Source organism: Diaphorina citri, unplaced genomic scaffold (genome assembly GCF_000475195.1).
Source record: "Diaphorina citri unplaced genomic scaffold, Diaci psyllid genome assembly version 1.1 scaffold352, whole genome shotgun sequence".
NCBI lineage: Eukaryota > Metazoa > Arthropoda > Insecta > Hemiptera > Psyllidae > Diaphorina > Diaphorina citri.
The window spans coordinates 178,514-194,174 of NW_007377787.1; the positions used below are offsets into that span (position 1 = coordinate 178,514).

A 15,661-nucleotide genomic window follows, 5' to 3' on the forward strand; every position below is an offset into this window, starting at 1 on the left:
AGAAACTTGATTTGAACTCAGGTGATTTCAGTCTGGTATACTCCTGTTTAAAGGCGTCCAGCCAGACGAAGCTGGTCTACTTTCTGTTTTAAAGTCGCCCAGCCAGACCCTTTAGCTCTAGGTTTACCCTGTCCTTGAGAGCAATTTACTTTGAAGAAACCATTTACTGATGAAAATTTGTAATTAAACAAAAAGTTGAAATATTTCTCTTACGAGTATGCATCACAAGCCACCCGTTGTAGCTCGGATATTAGGATATAGGATAGGTATTGAGAAATCTCTGAGTCTAAACCACATCGACCGCAAGGATGTCAAAACAATAAAATCTTTATTAATACACTTGAAATATTGCATCGTTGTAGTTCGTACTCAGTACAATACTTACTTTAGAATAATGATTAATACCATGGACGCTATCGTCCCCAAAGCGAATAGAGAAGGAAGACAGAAGAGAAGAAAGCTGGGCCATTCCGAGAACGAAGCTTATCTATTTAGGATAAAATCCGCCCCCGGGCGGTAATCGAACCCGTGATTGAAACCTTGCAAGATAGGCGGGCTACCCTTCAAGCGATCTAAGCTAGCGGTACTTTTTTTTTTTTTTGACAGAGGGAACTGTAGTCGCTAAGGTCTTCCCTCTCATTCTCTCCTTCTTCTCTCCTCAATTTAAAAAGAGCCATTTTAAATGATCAACATAAATGTTGTTTCCCAATGCACAATACCTACACAAAACACCTAAAATCGAAAAAAAAAGTACCTATGCAGTGCAATAATCAAATGAACGCGACACACAAGGGATCAAGAAGAGACCACCTTAACATAATACACTAAATTTCATGCTTTGACTTGGACTTGAACCACCAACTTCCACATCCGTAGTCGATTGCTATCTTGGTTCCCTCTCCTCAGTTTACTTCAAGTGGTTATTTCCACTAACTCTACTGGACACAACTCCCACTTTCACTTCCTAGCGAGGAACTAAATTATCACCCCTGCACACCTCTCTCTCCTTGTTGGTCCTTATTCAAATGATTTCTCTTCTGATTAGTGATTAGGTTAGGTACCTCTTTCTCAGACCTAGTAGAGTGCCTAGTGCTTGTAGTCATATAACAAGTGATATAATCACGAGCGTTCCTGGATCAGTTGTGTAAGGCCAAGGCTGCATAGAATCTGTATTAGTTCGCCACATGTACAGATGTACACATCCTGACCTCAGTCAACATAAAATGCTAATCATAGGACATTGTAGTGTAGATCTGCCACTCTCTTATTTCCTGACCTTGAAAGAAAGTAGCAAATTCTCTTTCTTGTGGTTTCTTAGCTAAAGTTCTCTTTCGTAACTTCTAACTACAAGTTCCTCAAGACCGGTTTATGAAGATGTGAATTGATTTTAAAGAGCAACATTTATTGGATTATTGGTACTATATAGTTCATCCAGATCAATGTGACAACAATGAGTCATCAACCCAAAATGAAGGAACCAATCAGATTGCAGGAAATCCTTACATTGTTGCAATTGAATGACAGGCCACTGGTTGAACCTAATCCACCAAGATCTGGACTTCCTGGAGAAATATTCAACCAAGGTGAAACGAACAGACACGGAAGAAAAACGGATGGAGCTTTTGGAGAGAAAGTACAAGAGGAAGATGAAAGCCGTGCGACAGAACTTGAAAGGTACGTAAAAAGCGCTGCGGTTGCCAGTCTATAGTTCATCCAGATCAATGTGACAGCAATGAGTCATCAACCCAAAATGAAGGAACCAATCAGATTGCAGGAAATCCTTACATTAAAAAAAAATAAAATAATAAAAATACTTTCTGGTGTTCTCGTGTTGGCCCAGAACCTAAATGGTACTTGTGTCTCTTCTCGTTCATCTGATGAGGGACATTCTACTTCACAGAGCACAGTTGTTGAATGTCTACGAAATAAAAACGGCAATGAAACAACCATTCTTACACTTACTGCTCACAATACAATACTGTTAGCGATTGTCTGGAATCGAGTATTAGGTAATTATCAAAGGAAACAAGATAAACAGAACTCATAAAAAGAAAATATTTTTACATTTACGTATTTCTATTTTCTGTAAGTAAATGTTATGCTATTTCTGAGAATCATTCATTAGATGATTATACCATGACTACCACACACGGTGGCTTTGCTCGGGACATTTGATGTGACGTCATCGCCTACGGGAGTGTGTGCCGTGACGTCAAAGTTCACGATTTACCGGTATTTTTTAAATCGATTTATCTCGGGATCTAGAAGTCGTAGAAGAAAAAAGTAAGTAGGGAGAAAATAGTAGGAATATCTCCTTAAGTAGGTAAATATGTATTAAAACAATGGTAAAATTAATTTGGTAGCAGGTATGACTTGAAATTATAAATTAAGTACATAACTCTTAGGTGAGTTTCACCATCACTAAACTACATTTTATCCTCTAACTGTTAGACACTAACAGTCCTGTTAAGCTTTTAGAAATCAAACAGAGCTTAACAGGCTGTAAGCTCAACAGGTCTTCTAAAGGCTAAAAAAAGATTGGCGAAATCCACCCTTAGGCTAAAAAGGCTCTTCAGGTAAAGTGTTATTACATCAACCTGTAACAAAAAAAAAGCACGGGTAACGCGCTTGCTTGCCATGCAGAAGGTCCCGGGTTCGAATCCCACCATCGACAAAAATTTGTACTCGTTTTTCGATTGCAAACTGAAGAAAAAGACACAAATAAGAAACATGCATTTAAAATATTAATAAGTAGCATGCGTCCTATTGTTCAAATGATCAACAATGAGTTGTAGTGGCGAAGGGAGAGAATGGGTTGGCAGGTGGGGCGCGGCGAAATATTGAGGGTTGATTAAAGCAGCGCGCACATAGTAGTATAGACTGATCAAAATACACCACTGAATACAAAGAGGGGGTGGAGGTGGTTTAATAATATCTCTTACGAGTGAAAGACGGGGGAGATATTGGTCTAAGAGCACGTGTTTCCAACAATACATACGATGTGAGCTTGTATACGCTTCCTTAATTGCAACTGAGAACGCATGGCAAATAGACAGAACATTGACAATAATAGTAATAATAATAATCTTCATAATAATAGGACAAAGGACTTAGAATGATAATAATAATGATAATAACCGGGATAAGAATGGGTAGATTCCGTGAATAATAATAATGGGTAGATTCCGTCTAGATCCGGTCTCGTGCCCGGATGAGGAGTAGAAAACGCGAGACTTATAACTTGACATCCGGACTGATAATGGGCTCAGATAAAACTTCGCCACGGGTTTCATGACGGAATGACTCATTGAACTACTGTCAGACAGGCTTGATAGAGGGAACTGTAACTGTCTTATCGTCCCGACATCGAAGAGAGAAGGAAGACAGGACAGGAGAAAGCCAGCCGTTCCGAGAACGAACCTTATCCGTTCAGGATAAAATCCACCCCGGGCGGTTATCGAACCCGCGGCCTAGTGCTTCAAGGCCAAGCTAATTAGGTTATCTTTCTAGTCAGTAAAATAGTAATAGAGAGTAAAAATCTCCAACAATCTCGGTGGTGAAGAGGTCAAATCACTCGCCTGGTACACAGAAGGGCGTGGGTTCAATCCCAGCCGAGGTATGGAATTTTATCCACATAATAATTTGAGGATTTGACTCTTTGACCAATGTACCTCCTAATGGTAGTAACTTACTGTTAAGGACTACGGACCCTTACTCTAAAATCTTTTTTGAAGTGTGATTAGTGATTAGTTACTACTATTAAGTACATTTTATCTCCCTTTTTTCACACAAAAGTCTGCTTTCATCATTTTTCATAAAAAAAGGATACCTCTAAATAGCAAGCTGAAGACCACGATGAAAATGACCTACAATTTGACAAAACTGCTGAACACGGAGAGGGAAACCAAGGAAGGGCTGCTGAAAATGAAAGAACAGTTCACCCAAGAAAGGAACGTGGAACGAGCCAAGACGCTGGCGCTGGAAGAAATGAATACCCGACTTAAAGAGAAACTAAACTGCAATGCAGCCAATATGAAAGAAGAGCTCGCCAGGCGATTCGACTGTGAGCTATCCGATGGAGATGATATCACGGCAAGTCTATCTGAAATCAATATAAACGACTATCCAAACATTGCAATCGCACCAAATCCGACTCGGTCGACTGTGACGGGCAATCCGTATGCTGATATCAAACACCAAATAGTCGCGAACTACAAGCTGATCAAAAGATTGGAGGAACATCAGCATCACAATCCTGTTTCTAGACCTAGGAACATCGCCGCCGCTGTCTTGTTTCCCCTTTGAGTTATTAAGGTGCGCGGTAGCACTCCGCCCCGCCAAGTCTAAAAAATGTTTGACCGTATTAATTACTGTTCTGATTGAGAATTTTGCTGTTCTGATTTGAAGCTAAAGAACTGATTTGAACTGCATATTTCTGGACATGGTCTTCACTTGACTGGAGTGGATTACGGACTGTCCCCTATGTAATAGACGTTAATAAACAAGACTACAGATAAAAGGACAGACGAGTTGATATATTTCGACCATTACTATGGCCATCATCAGAACGGTTAGGGGATAGGACACTTGGAAAAATTAATATTTTTCCATGCTAACCTGATAGAGACTTGAAAAGGGAAAGGAAGAGAAGAAAAAGAGAACGAAGAAAAGAACAGGATGAATTCCATTTTGTGCTGATAAGTAAGATGGAGAGAGGAAGAGCAGAAGGAAGAAGAAGAAGAGTAGGGGGAAGGAAGGAGAAAAAAAAAAGAAGAAATTGAATTCAACAACAAAACCAACACCAACTGGAATCTGAAAAATGATTCAAACTGTTTGTCATTCTTTGCTGGTATCATCAATATTTTTGAAAAATCCCAAGGAAACAGTTTCCACCTAATGCCATTTTCTGTTGATATCTTTAATGTCGTCACCATTTTTGTAACATCAACATATACAGAGAGATACTGTGAAAATCATACATCTCTTTGTCCCAAGAAAACATTCGGAAATACATTACTTTCCTTCCTATAGGATAAGGAAAGTAAAAAGCTATTTATGCACAATTTAATTTGATTCGCTTCAATCAAAGCCCTGATTAATGTTATTCATGAAACAGTTTCGAAAGTTCTGTATTGACAAGTTGACATTTATTAGGACTTTTTGCGGAGCCTTTTAAGGGGTGTATTTTGAATCAGGGACGATTTCAATCAATGGAGGGCGGAAATCAACGGATGTAAAGCCTTTAATGGCCGATCTTACTACTGAGAGTTTACACAGTAGGTATCAAGGGTTTTTATTTGACGGCACCCATTTGATTTACACAGGCCAGTATTTCTCAATCTCTGGATGAACAGAACACTCTCTGTGGTAAGATCGGGCATAAAAAAAACTGATTCAAAGATCCCGTTTGTCTGTGGTCTCAGACCACATAAAGTACCTCGTACAAAAAAGCCCTCTCCGAGGCTTAGGTGTAGGAGCAAACACCCCTAAAGGTCGGGTTAAGCTCCTACGAATTTTCTACATAACGTATCTTGAGGATATAGGGGTATTTCGCCTTAATGACTTGGGAAATGTTCCCCTAAGCTCTAGGGACCTAAGGCCCTCTTTTCAACACTACTTTCGTCCCTGACACATCCTGCAGAGTTAATAATTTGATCAGGGATGGGGGGTGGGGGTGAAAAGATACGGAGATTAATAGAACAAGGCGGAGGGGGCGAGAGGAGAAGGGGGTGTAAAGATGAGGGGGAGGGGGCGATATCTAAACAGAGAGAAGGGACGGAAGGGGAGGTTAGTCACTAATGAAATTGACCACGTGTGTACATAAGAAAAAGGAGGTGGGGGGGAGGAAAGAGAGAGAGGGATGGGAGAAAGAAAAGAGATAGAGAGAGATGGAGGAGTCATGAAAGTGCTCACTAAGACGTCTTATGAATAAGAAAGATGGAAACAGGATCGGCAAAATGAGAGATGGAAGAAGTCAGAGAGGAAAGGAGAGGCATGATACCTTTGAAACATACCTGATGTTGTATTTTCCTCAGACGGTCTGAAGCTTTTCCCTCCACACACGTTCAAACTGTCTGATGGACTGACTGCAGTCTATCTGTTCAGGATAAAATCCTCCCCGGGCGGGAATCAAATCTACGACCTAGCGCTTACAAGGCCAGGCGCCCTACTCTGACTGTGAACTATCCGATGGAGATGATATCACGGCAAGTCTCTCTGAAATCAATATAAACGACTATCCAAACATTGCAATCGCACCAAACCCGACTCGGTCGACTGTGACGGGCAATCCGTATGCTGATATCACTAGATTTTCAGCCCCCAAATTCCAATTTAGCCTCCCATCCGGTACGGACTACACCTAATAACGTAAAGATTCGAATCACTAGTGAGTTAGGACTCCGAGTGAGGCGGCTCCTTTTAGTTTGTTAACATCAATGAGTTGAGAACCTAGACGAGGTCAAAGGACAACGGGGGCGACTGAGGTAGAGGTGTGCTGAGTGAGTTATCAAAAAAAGAACTACTCAGTGAACAAGTCCGGCAATGAGTCAGATCCTTGATCCTTCCTACATAGGTGTAGGCCGTAGGTATCTGAGTTAGGTCAGTTAGGCTAAAATCAGAGTGGAGCTGAGAGCATAGCGCATAGAGCTTTTTTGCTCTCAGCTGTTGTTTTTGTTATTTAGCGGCTTTAGCTTTCGCCGAATGGTGATGGCAGAATGAAGAATCGGCTCTCAGTTCTAAGCCTTACATTTTTAACTCATTGATGCAGTAAGTCAAGTAAGTCACTAAATTTCTTGATTTTTTTTTCCTTTTTTTTAGGATGCTTTGCATTTTGTAGAGCCGCAAACCATAAAAGAGAATAACTTTTATTTTTATAAATGGAAGAAAAAATCTCTGTGGTGTAGTCTTTGTGGTCTCACTGTGTTAAAAGTTTATAGTGCAGGCCGAATACACACGGACTTCAGGCATACTTTCGAGTGGAAGATATAGCCGGGAAAGATTAAAGCCTGTGGGGTGTGCTCTACCACGACCACCTAATGTCGGCCACTCACGCTCAGACCGTAGTCTGTCAGACCAGAACGTGTGTGGTGAAAAAAGCTTCAGACCGCGATCTCTCAGATGAGCAGGTCTGATAGACCTAAATCGGAAGCCTGTTTCGACTGTCTGACAGACCTAGGTGTGAAGCTTATTTTTGACTGCCTGACAGATCTAGGTTTCGACCTTTTCCCGCCCCACGCGTTCCGCAACTGTCTGAAGGTCTGAGCGTGAGTGGCGGGCCTAAAGGTAGAAACACACTACCATCACGTCACGTGAAGTCAGAAAGATATACAAAGTTTTCCCATAAGATAGAAGGAAGTTTCGTTCAGCCACACTACTACATATTTCGTCAAGTGACGAGACGACAGTGTGTTTCTACATTAATAACTCGGTGCCAGTGTGTATTCACATAAAAATGAAACACCCACATAACAGAATATCTCCTGGCTATGAGTAGGGCGCACCTGAGAATGCACGTGTGATCTGATCTCTTGATCTCATACGGAGTCCAGTATACCGGATGACTCAATGATCAGAAGTAATCAACGCGTCTGAAAATGCGATAGCCAGCCTAGTTAGCTTAGTTGGTAATGTGTCTGCCTTGTAAGCGCTAGGCCGCGGGTTCGATTCCCGCCCGGGGCGGATTTTATCCTGATGGGATAATGTTCGTTCTCGGAACGATCAGAAGTAATCAACGCATCTGAAAATGCGATACGAGCCGTACAGCACTGGCAGGACTCAATGTGACGGCATTTGTCTGGTGACCCTGGACACGTAAAGTATAGTGATGGATCAGAAATCACTGCATCCATTTCTGGTTCGGCCGGGCTGAAGACCGAAGACGATGTGTGCAAAAATGTTCCACTGTGGGAACAAATTCGTGTACATTGTGCGTGATATTGGTGCAAATATGTAAAATTGGAATAAATAGGGCTGCTGCTGCCGTAGCAAAATAATAAATTTTGCAATTTAATGTTGCTAGATTTTGGTCTAGCGTGTCTTGGGGTGCGGCACCTGTTGTTGATTTATCCGCGGATAAGGTTCGTCCTCGGAAAGCTTGGCTTTCTCTTATCCTCGGTCCCTTTTCTCTGAGTTCTACAGTTCACAAAATTCCTCGTTAAGCGACAAATGGAACTTGGATTAGCCAGCCTAGTAAGCGACAAATGAAACTTGGATTAGCCAGCCTAGTAAGCGACAAATGAAACTTGGATTAGCCAGCCTGGTAAGCGACAAATGAAACTTGGATTAGCCAGCCTAGTAAGCGACAAATGAAACTTGGATTGGCCAGCCTAGTTAGCTTGGTTGGTAGCGCGTCTACCTTGTAAGCGCTAGGCCGCGGATTCCCGCCCGACGCCCGTGTCAGATTTTATCCTCAACAGATTAGGTACACGTTCTCGGAAAGGCTGGCTTTTTCCTATCATGGTTTGAAGTTTGAATTAATATCTGGATTCCGAAAGGGCCCCTCCAGAATCATTATAGGACTTGTATCGGTCTTGAAATGAGAAAATTAGAAAATTTCTTTAGTTTGGAGATCATGCAAAAACGTCTAGGTGAATCAAAAAAATCACTTCGTTCCGCTTGAAGATCTTTTGCCTAGTTCTTGAAGGAAATCACTAGGTCGCGGTATTGATTCCCGCCCGGGGCGGATTTTATGCTAAACAGACAAGGTTCGTTCTCGGCAAGGCTGGCTTTCTCCTATCCTGTCTTCCTTCTCTCTTCGCTTCCGGGAAGATAGAACCTTCGCAGTTAGGCGGATTTCACATCTAGACTGCAACTTGTAGTATACGGCAGTTTTCATGTTGATGGCTACATAGTCTTATGGGCCTGTTCACCGGAGGAAAGCACTAGGTCGCGGGATCGATTCCCGCCCGGGGCGGATTTTATGCTAAACAGATAAGGTTCGTTCTCGGCAAGTCTGGCTTTCTCCTATCCTGTCTTCCTTCTCTCTTCGCTTCCGGGAAGATAGCACCTTGGCAGTTAGGCGAATTTCACATCTAGACTGCAACTTGTAGTATACGGCAGTTTCCATGTTGATGGCTACATAGTCTTATGGGCCTGTTCACACTTGAACTTCAAGTTTAAGTGTGAACAGGCCCATAAGACTATGTAGCCCTCAACATGAAAACTGCCGTATACTACAAGTTGCAGTCTAAATGTGAAATCCGCCTTACAGTTCACTCTATCCACCACCATTTGCCATGTTCCACCCTGTCTAAAATGTGAACTGAGGTTCCCATAGATTTGAAAGCACAGAGTTTGAATTCCATTCTAGAATCCTCTCGGCTTGGAGGAGAAAACAAAAATCTGGTGTGAACATCACACGACTTTCCTTATCCTATTGAATGATGCTTATTTTGAGTGTTCTTGTTCTTATACCCTAACTTTTGCAATATCTCTAACCGTTTAGTCGGTATAGCTGAAAACCGCAAAAAACCGTTGACAACCCCCAAGAAACGGTCAAAATGCCGCCAACCGCAGCTTCTATCTCAACCACAAGTTTCGTGTCGCATCTTTGTCACATTTGACATCTACATTTCTACATACCAAATTTCAAGTCTCTAGCTCTTACCGTTCTCGAGATATTTTGTTTACAGACAGACACACGGACCAATGGCTGAAACTTTGGATTTAGACTCTAGGGACCTCAAAACGTGTTTTGGCACTAAAATTTGACCATCGAAAATTTGACCCGATTACATTACTTTCCTTCCTATAGGATAAGGAAAGTAAAAAGACGAGAAACTCCCGGGTTTGACCCGATTACATTACTTTCCTTCCTAGGTATAGGATAAGGAAAGTAAAAATGTTTTTGTACTCTGGTACCGTTCTGAGAGACCTCAGTGGAATGCTGAAGAGTCTAGGTCAGTGGTTCTCAAACTTTTTTGCATGGCGCCCCCTTTGGACATATTATTTTTTCACGCCCCCTATAATTCTTGGGCTCTTATCTCAGCCCTCTAAGGCAACTCTGTTCTTGGAGGAAATGATATATACGAATACAGCACCGATGTGTGAGGTTATTTTGGAAGAGGTTTGTTAGAGGGAACTGTAACTGCTAAGGTCTCATCATAAGAAAGCGGAGAGAGACAGGATAGGAGAAAGGCAGCCGTTCCGAGAACGAACCTTAAGTTTCGTTTGGCTAAAGCTCCCTAAAATATGCTCTTTTTGCTCTCCGGTCCTCTCTGTGGCCTTATGATGGCCAACTGAAAATGGGATAGATCAGTGGGTATTGACTTACTTAGTTTAGGTCCAATAATTTTTTTTTTTTTAAGATGATTGTTCCACCGCCGTTTTTATTTCGTAGCAATGGAACAACTGCTACATTAGACGCTTGTGGCCTGTGTCGTAGCATGCCCATCCCGTAGCGACCTAGCACTCACAAGGCAAACGCGTCACCCTCCATGCTAACTGGGCTGGATTGAGGGGTCTGAAGTTACTGATCGTGCGTTGTTTTGCTGATGCTCCTTATCTCCCTGTTGTTCTTGCTAAATCAGCAAGTCGTTGATAAGGGGAACATGTGCAGCTGACTAGTTAGCTTGCTTCCCCTTCTCATTTCTCTGATTTCCCATCTTATTTATTTTATTTTTACACAATTTAGCAACACAGGCCATTTGCGGCAAATAAATAGGGTGGCCTACGACTTGGTGTAGCTGCCCAGATCCTAGTTAGCTTGGAGGGTAGCGCGCCTGCCTTGTAAGCGCTAGGTCGCGTTTTCGATCCCCGACTGGGACAAACTTTATCTTAAACAGAAGGTTCGTTCTCAGAATGGCTGACTCTCCTATCCTGTCCTCTTTTTGATTTCAGGACGATAAGACCTCCGTTATTAGGTTGTTATAGTTCCCTCGATCAAACTTAATAAAAAAGGAAATAATTTCAATTAGTTTGATTGTTCTAAAGGCACCTTTTATCCGAGGCAATTAACCCATTGACTTCCTTTGGTCCATTATAACAGCGGTCTCATGAACTTGGTTGGTGTTCATGTTTACGATATCTCTCCACGACCTACGAGTAATAAAGATCAAAGATTATGACCGCTGTAATTTCAAACTCATCCTGTAATTTGCTGGTAATTACAGGTAAGTTGGTACCTAATTACAGGCGAGTTTGTATCTAATTACATCAGGTAAGTTAAAATACCTATTTTGCTACTGTTGGAATTTTGGTGTTCATGTTTACGATATCTCTCCACGATCTGCGAGTTATAAAGATCAAAGATTATGACCGCGGTAATTTTCAGACTCATCCTGTAATTTGCTGGTATTTACAGGTAAGTTGGTACCTAATTACAGGCGAGTTTGTATCTAATTACATCAGGTAAGTTAAAATACCTATTTTGCTACTGTTGGAATTATATGAAATTGAGGGCTTTCAAATAATAAGGTCCTGGCCCTACTGACTTTTGTTCTCCTCATAAGCAAATACTTACTGGTGCGCTTTAACCACTTTCGTAACTTCCCAAAAAACTTTGAAACTCTTACTCAAAGCTTAAATTTCGTCTCATGAGCCTTTTTGAAAAGAACACTGCAATTCACAATATCCTTTTGGCGTTGTTAAGTTCTCCTCATAAGCAAATACTTGAACTAACACGTGTTCCGCTAAGTTGAGGGAGAGAGCTTTTCATAGGGAAAGGGGGGGGAAAGGAGTTATATGAAATTGAGGGCTTTCAAATAAGAAGGTCCTGGCCCTACTGACTTTTGTTCTCCTCATAAGCAAATACTTACCTACTGGTGCGCTTTAACCACTTTCGCAGCTACCCAAAAAACTTTGAAACTCTTACTCAAAGCTCAAATTTCGCCTCATGATCCTTTTTGAAAAGAACTCTGCAATTCGCAATATCCTTTTGGCGTTGTTAAGTTCTCCTCATAAGCAAATACTTGAACTAACACGTGTTCCGCTAAGTTGAGGGAGAGAGCTTTTCAGCTTTTGAAAGAAAATCTGCAGTCAGTCTGATGAGGAAATGAGAAATCGAGGTAGATTGGAGGGATAAAGTGAAAAGTCTACAGCACGAACATAGTCAGCTGAATCCAAGTTTTTAATAAACTTTCAGCTTAACTCACAAGAAGCCCTCTCTGAGGACTTAGGTGTAGGGGCAAACAGCTCCAAAAGTCGAGTTTAAAATCTGGTGTGAACATCACACGACTTTCCTTATCCTATTGAATGATGAATCGAGGTAGATTGGAGGGATAAAGTGAAGTCTACAGCACGAACATAGCCAGCGCAATCCAAGTTTTTAATAAACTTTCAGCTTAACTCACAAGAAGCCCTCCCTCAGACTTAGGTGTAGGGGCAAACAGCTCCAAAAGTCGAGTTTAAAATCTGGTGTGAACATCACACGACTTTCCTTATCCTATTGAATGATGCTTATTTGAGTGTTCTTTTACCTTAACTTTTACAATATCTAACCGTTTTGTCGCTATAGCTGAAAACCGCCAAAAAAAAAACAGTCGAAATCTGTCCAAAAGCGGTCAAAATACCGCCAAGCGCAGCAACCATCTCAACCAAGTTTCGTGTCGCATCCTTGTCACATTTGACAGCTACATACCAAATTTCAAGTCTCTAGCTCTTACCGTTCTCGAGATATTTTGTCGACACACACGGACCAATGGCTGAAACTTTGGATTTAGGCTCTAAGGACCTCAAAACGTGTTTTGGCACTAAAAACTGACCATCAAAAATTTGACCCGATTACATTACTTTCCTTCCTATAGGATAATGAAAGTAAAAATGTCGAGTTAAACATATACGAAGCTGCGAAGTTTTAATACGAAACAATACGTGAAAGTAAAAATGTCGAGTTAAACATACATATACGAAGCTGCGAAGTTTGAATACGAGACAGTACGGCATAAACGGCGACGCTCGTTCGGTAATCAGGGGGACGTAGGTTCAATCCCAGTCAAGCCGATGGAATTTTTGTTTCAAAATTCGACCATTGCCAGCCTGGTTTGCTTGGTGGGTAGTGCGTCTGCCTTGTAAGCGCCAGGCCGCGGATTCCCGCCCGGGGCGGATTTTTTCCTGTGCCCTAAATCACCAAAGTATGGAAAAGTATCTTACAAGTGTAATAGCCAGTGCCTATTTTTTTTGCTGTCACATTGATCTGGACACACTATAGGTAGCCGCCTATACCTTGTGAGCGCCAGGTCGCGGATTACATTTTCGCACAGTGCGAAATCTATCCTAATAGATAAGGTTCGTTCTCAGAAAGGCTGGCTTTCTACATAGTTTCTGCTCCTACCAGTCTAATTAGCTTGGATGGTAGCATGACAGCGTGTCTGTCTCGTAAGCGCCAGGTCGCGAATTCCCACCCGGGGTGAACTTTATCCTAAACAGATAAGGTTCGTTCTCGGAACGTCTGGCTTTCTCCTATCCTGTCTTTCCTCTGTATCTTTGATTTCGGTACGATAATGCCTGTAATGGAGCAGAGGACTGTAGATTCTAAATAAAAGAAAAGAAAACCTTAAAGGTTGGGTTTGTATGTAAATGTTTGAAAATGCAAAATTAAGAAAAATAAGAGAAATAAAAGCTGGTCAAGCTACTTACGTGAATTCGCCGATATTACAAAAAATAACTCACCACACCCTAACACCCTATCAATTTTAGAAGAAAAGGAAACTGGAGGGGAAAAGGAGGCCTTTGCCTTGAAAACAGTGGTGTTAAATTTAGATGACTTGAAAAGGTTGAATTCTTATAATCAAATTTTCACTTTCACTTTGATTCACCTCAAATGAAAAATATGTATGGGTTGTTGATGCTATGATTGTCAAAATCGAACTAAAATACTAAATTGGTTTACATATGATAGATAGGAGAGCTTGTGCTTTCAGTTTACAACAAGAAAACTATGTTCAAATTCTAGATAACGGAATCTTTATCCTTAACAGATGAGGTTCGTTCTCGGAACGTCTGGCTTTCTCCTATCCTGTCTTTCCTCTGTATCTTTGATTTCGGTACGATAATGCCTCCGTTGTTACAGTTCCCTGTATCAAACGGGTCAAACCTCTTCAAAGAAATAAAAAATCATGAGAATTTGGTGGATTTTCCAATCTTCTTTTGAAAGGTTTTCAGGTTGTTCTGGAAAGAATAGCTCCGAACTTACTGGTGTGTGTGAAGAACCAAAACGAACTGAAAGACCTACTTGAGAAAACTTTGAAGACGAAAGTGGACAATTTGAAAAGGAATGAAAAGAAGTATCAAGAATTAATGAAGGTCAAGTTTGAAGTAAAGATGACTTCCATGAAGCAACGATTAGCGACTGTGATGGACATTGTTAAAAGTAAGTATGGAGAAAATAATCGGAATATCTCCTCAAGTAGGTAAATATGTATTAAAACAATGGTAAAATTAATTTGGTAGCAGGTATGACTTGAATTAAAAATTAAGTACATAACTCTTAGGTGAGTTTTACCATCACTAAACTACATTTTATCCTCTAAGAGTCTAAGCTTAACAACAGTCCTGTTAAGCCTTTAGAAATCAAACAGAGCTTAACAGGCTGTAAGCTGAACAGGTCTTCTAAAGGCTAAAAAAAGATTGGCGAAATCCACCCTTAGGCTAAAAAGGATCTTCAGGTAAATTGTTATTACATCAACCTGTAACAAAAATAAAGCCAAAATTATATTGATAGAATTGATTGATACTTCTATCAACAGACACAGAACATGCACTGATGCGAATGGAAACCGCATACGACCTCGTCAATGCCAAGTGTGCAGAGCACAAGGATAAATACGAAACCCAAGTGAAACAAACCGAAACAATAACCACTGAATACAACAACATCAGCAAGGAGAACGAGAATCTCAAAACCCAACTGGCCCAGAAGCAAGAAGACGTGAGAGCAGTCAAGTTTGAAGTAAAGATGACTTCCATGAAGCAACGATTAGCGACTGTGATGGACATTGTTAAAAGTAAGTACGGAGAAAATACTCGGAATATCTCCTTAAGTAGGTAAATATGTATTAAAACCATGGTAAAATTAATTTGGTAGCAGGTATGACTTGAATTAAAAATTAAGTACATAACTCTTAGGTGAGTTTCACCATCACTAAACTACATTTTATCCTCTAAGCTTAACAGTCCTGTTAAGCTTTTAGAAATCAAACAGAGCTTAAAAGGCTGTAAGCTTGACAGGTCTTCTAAAGGCTAAAAAAAGATTGGCGAAATCCACCCTTAGGCTAAAAAGGCTCTTCAGGTAGAGTGTTATTACATCAACCTGTAACAAAAATAAAGCCAAAACTATATTGATAGAATTGATTGATACTTCTATCAACAGACACAGAACACGCACTGATGCGAATGGAAACCGCATACGACCTCGTCAATGCCAAGTGTGCAGAGCACAAGGACAAATACGAAACCCAAGTGAAACAAACCGAAACAATAACCACCGAATACAACAACATCAGCAAGGAGAACGAGAATCTCAAAACCCAACTGGCCCAGAAGCAAGAAGACGTGAGAGCTTTGGAGAAGACACTCCGAGAGATTAAAGAAGAGAACGGAAACGTTGCAGACAAAATAAAAGAGCTGAAAGGTAAACTGAAGACCGATATTATGGAGGAAAGATACATAGGTACTGATTTTCTCTAATCACGATCGAATAAACTACGGGCTAAAAAATTCCCGG

At 41.0% G+C, this 15,661-nt stretch overlaps 1 protein-coding gene across 1 annotated transcript in view; it reads left to right on the top strand.

Annotated features, from left to right (window-relative positions):
• Nucleotides 1-1,517: 1,517 nt before the first annotated feature.
• Nucleotides 1,518-15,661, top strand: part of LOC103507932 (protein Hook homolog 3-like) — a 16,653-nt gene continuing 2,509 nt past the window's right edge. The window contains exons 1-4 of the mRNA XM_008472450.1: nt 1,518-1,674; nt 14,093-14,308; nt 14,685-14,942; nt 15,308-15,568. Of these exons, the coding sequence (XP_008470672.1) occupies nt 1,518-1,674; nt 14,093-14,308; nt 14,685-14,942; nt 15,308-15,568 (892 nt within the window). The remainder of the gene's footprint in view (nt 1,675-14,092; nt 14,309-14,684; nt 14,943-15,307; nt 15,569-15,661) is intronic.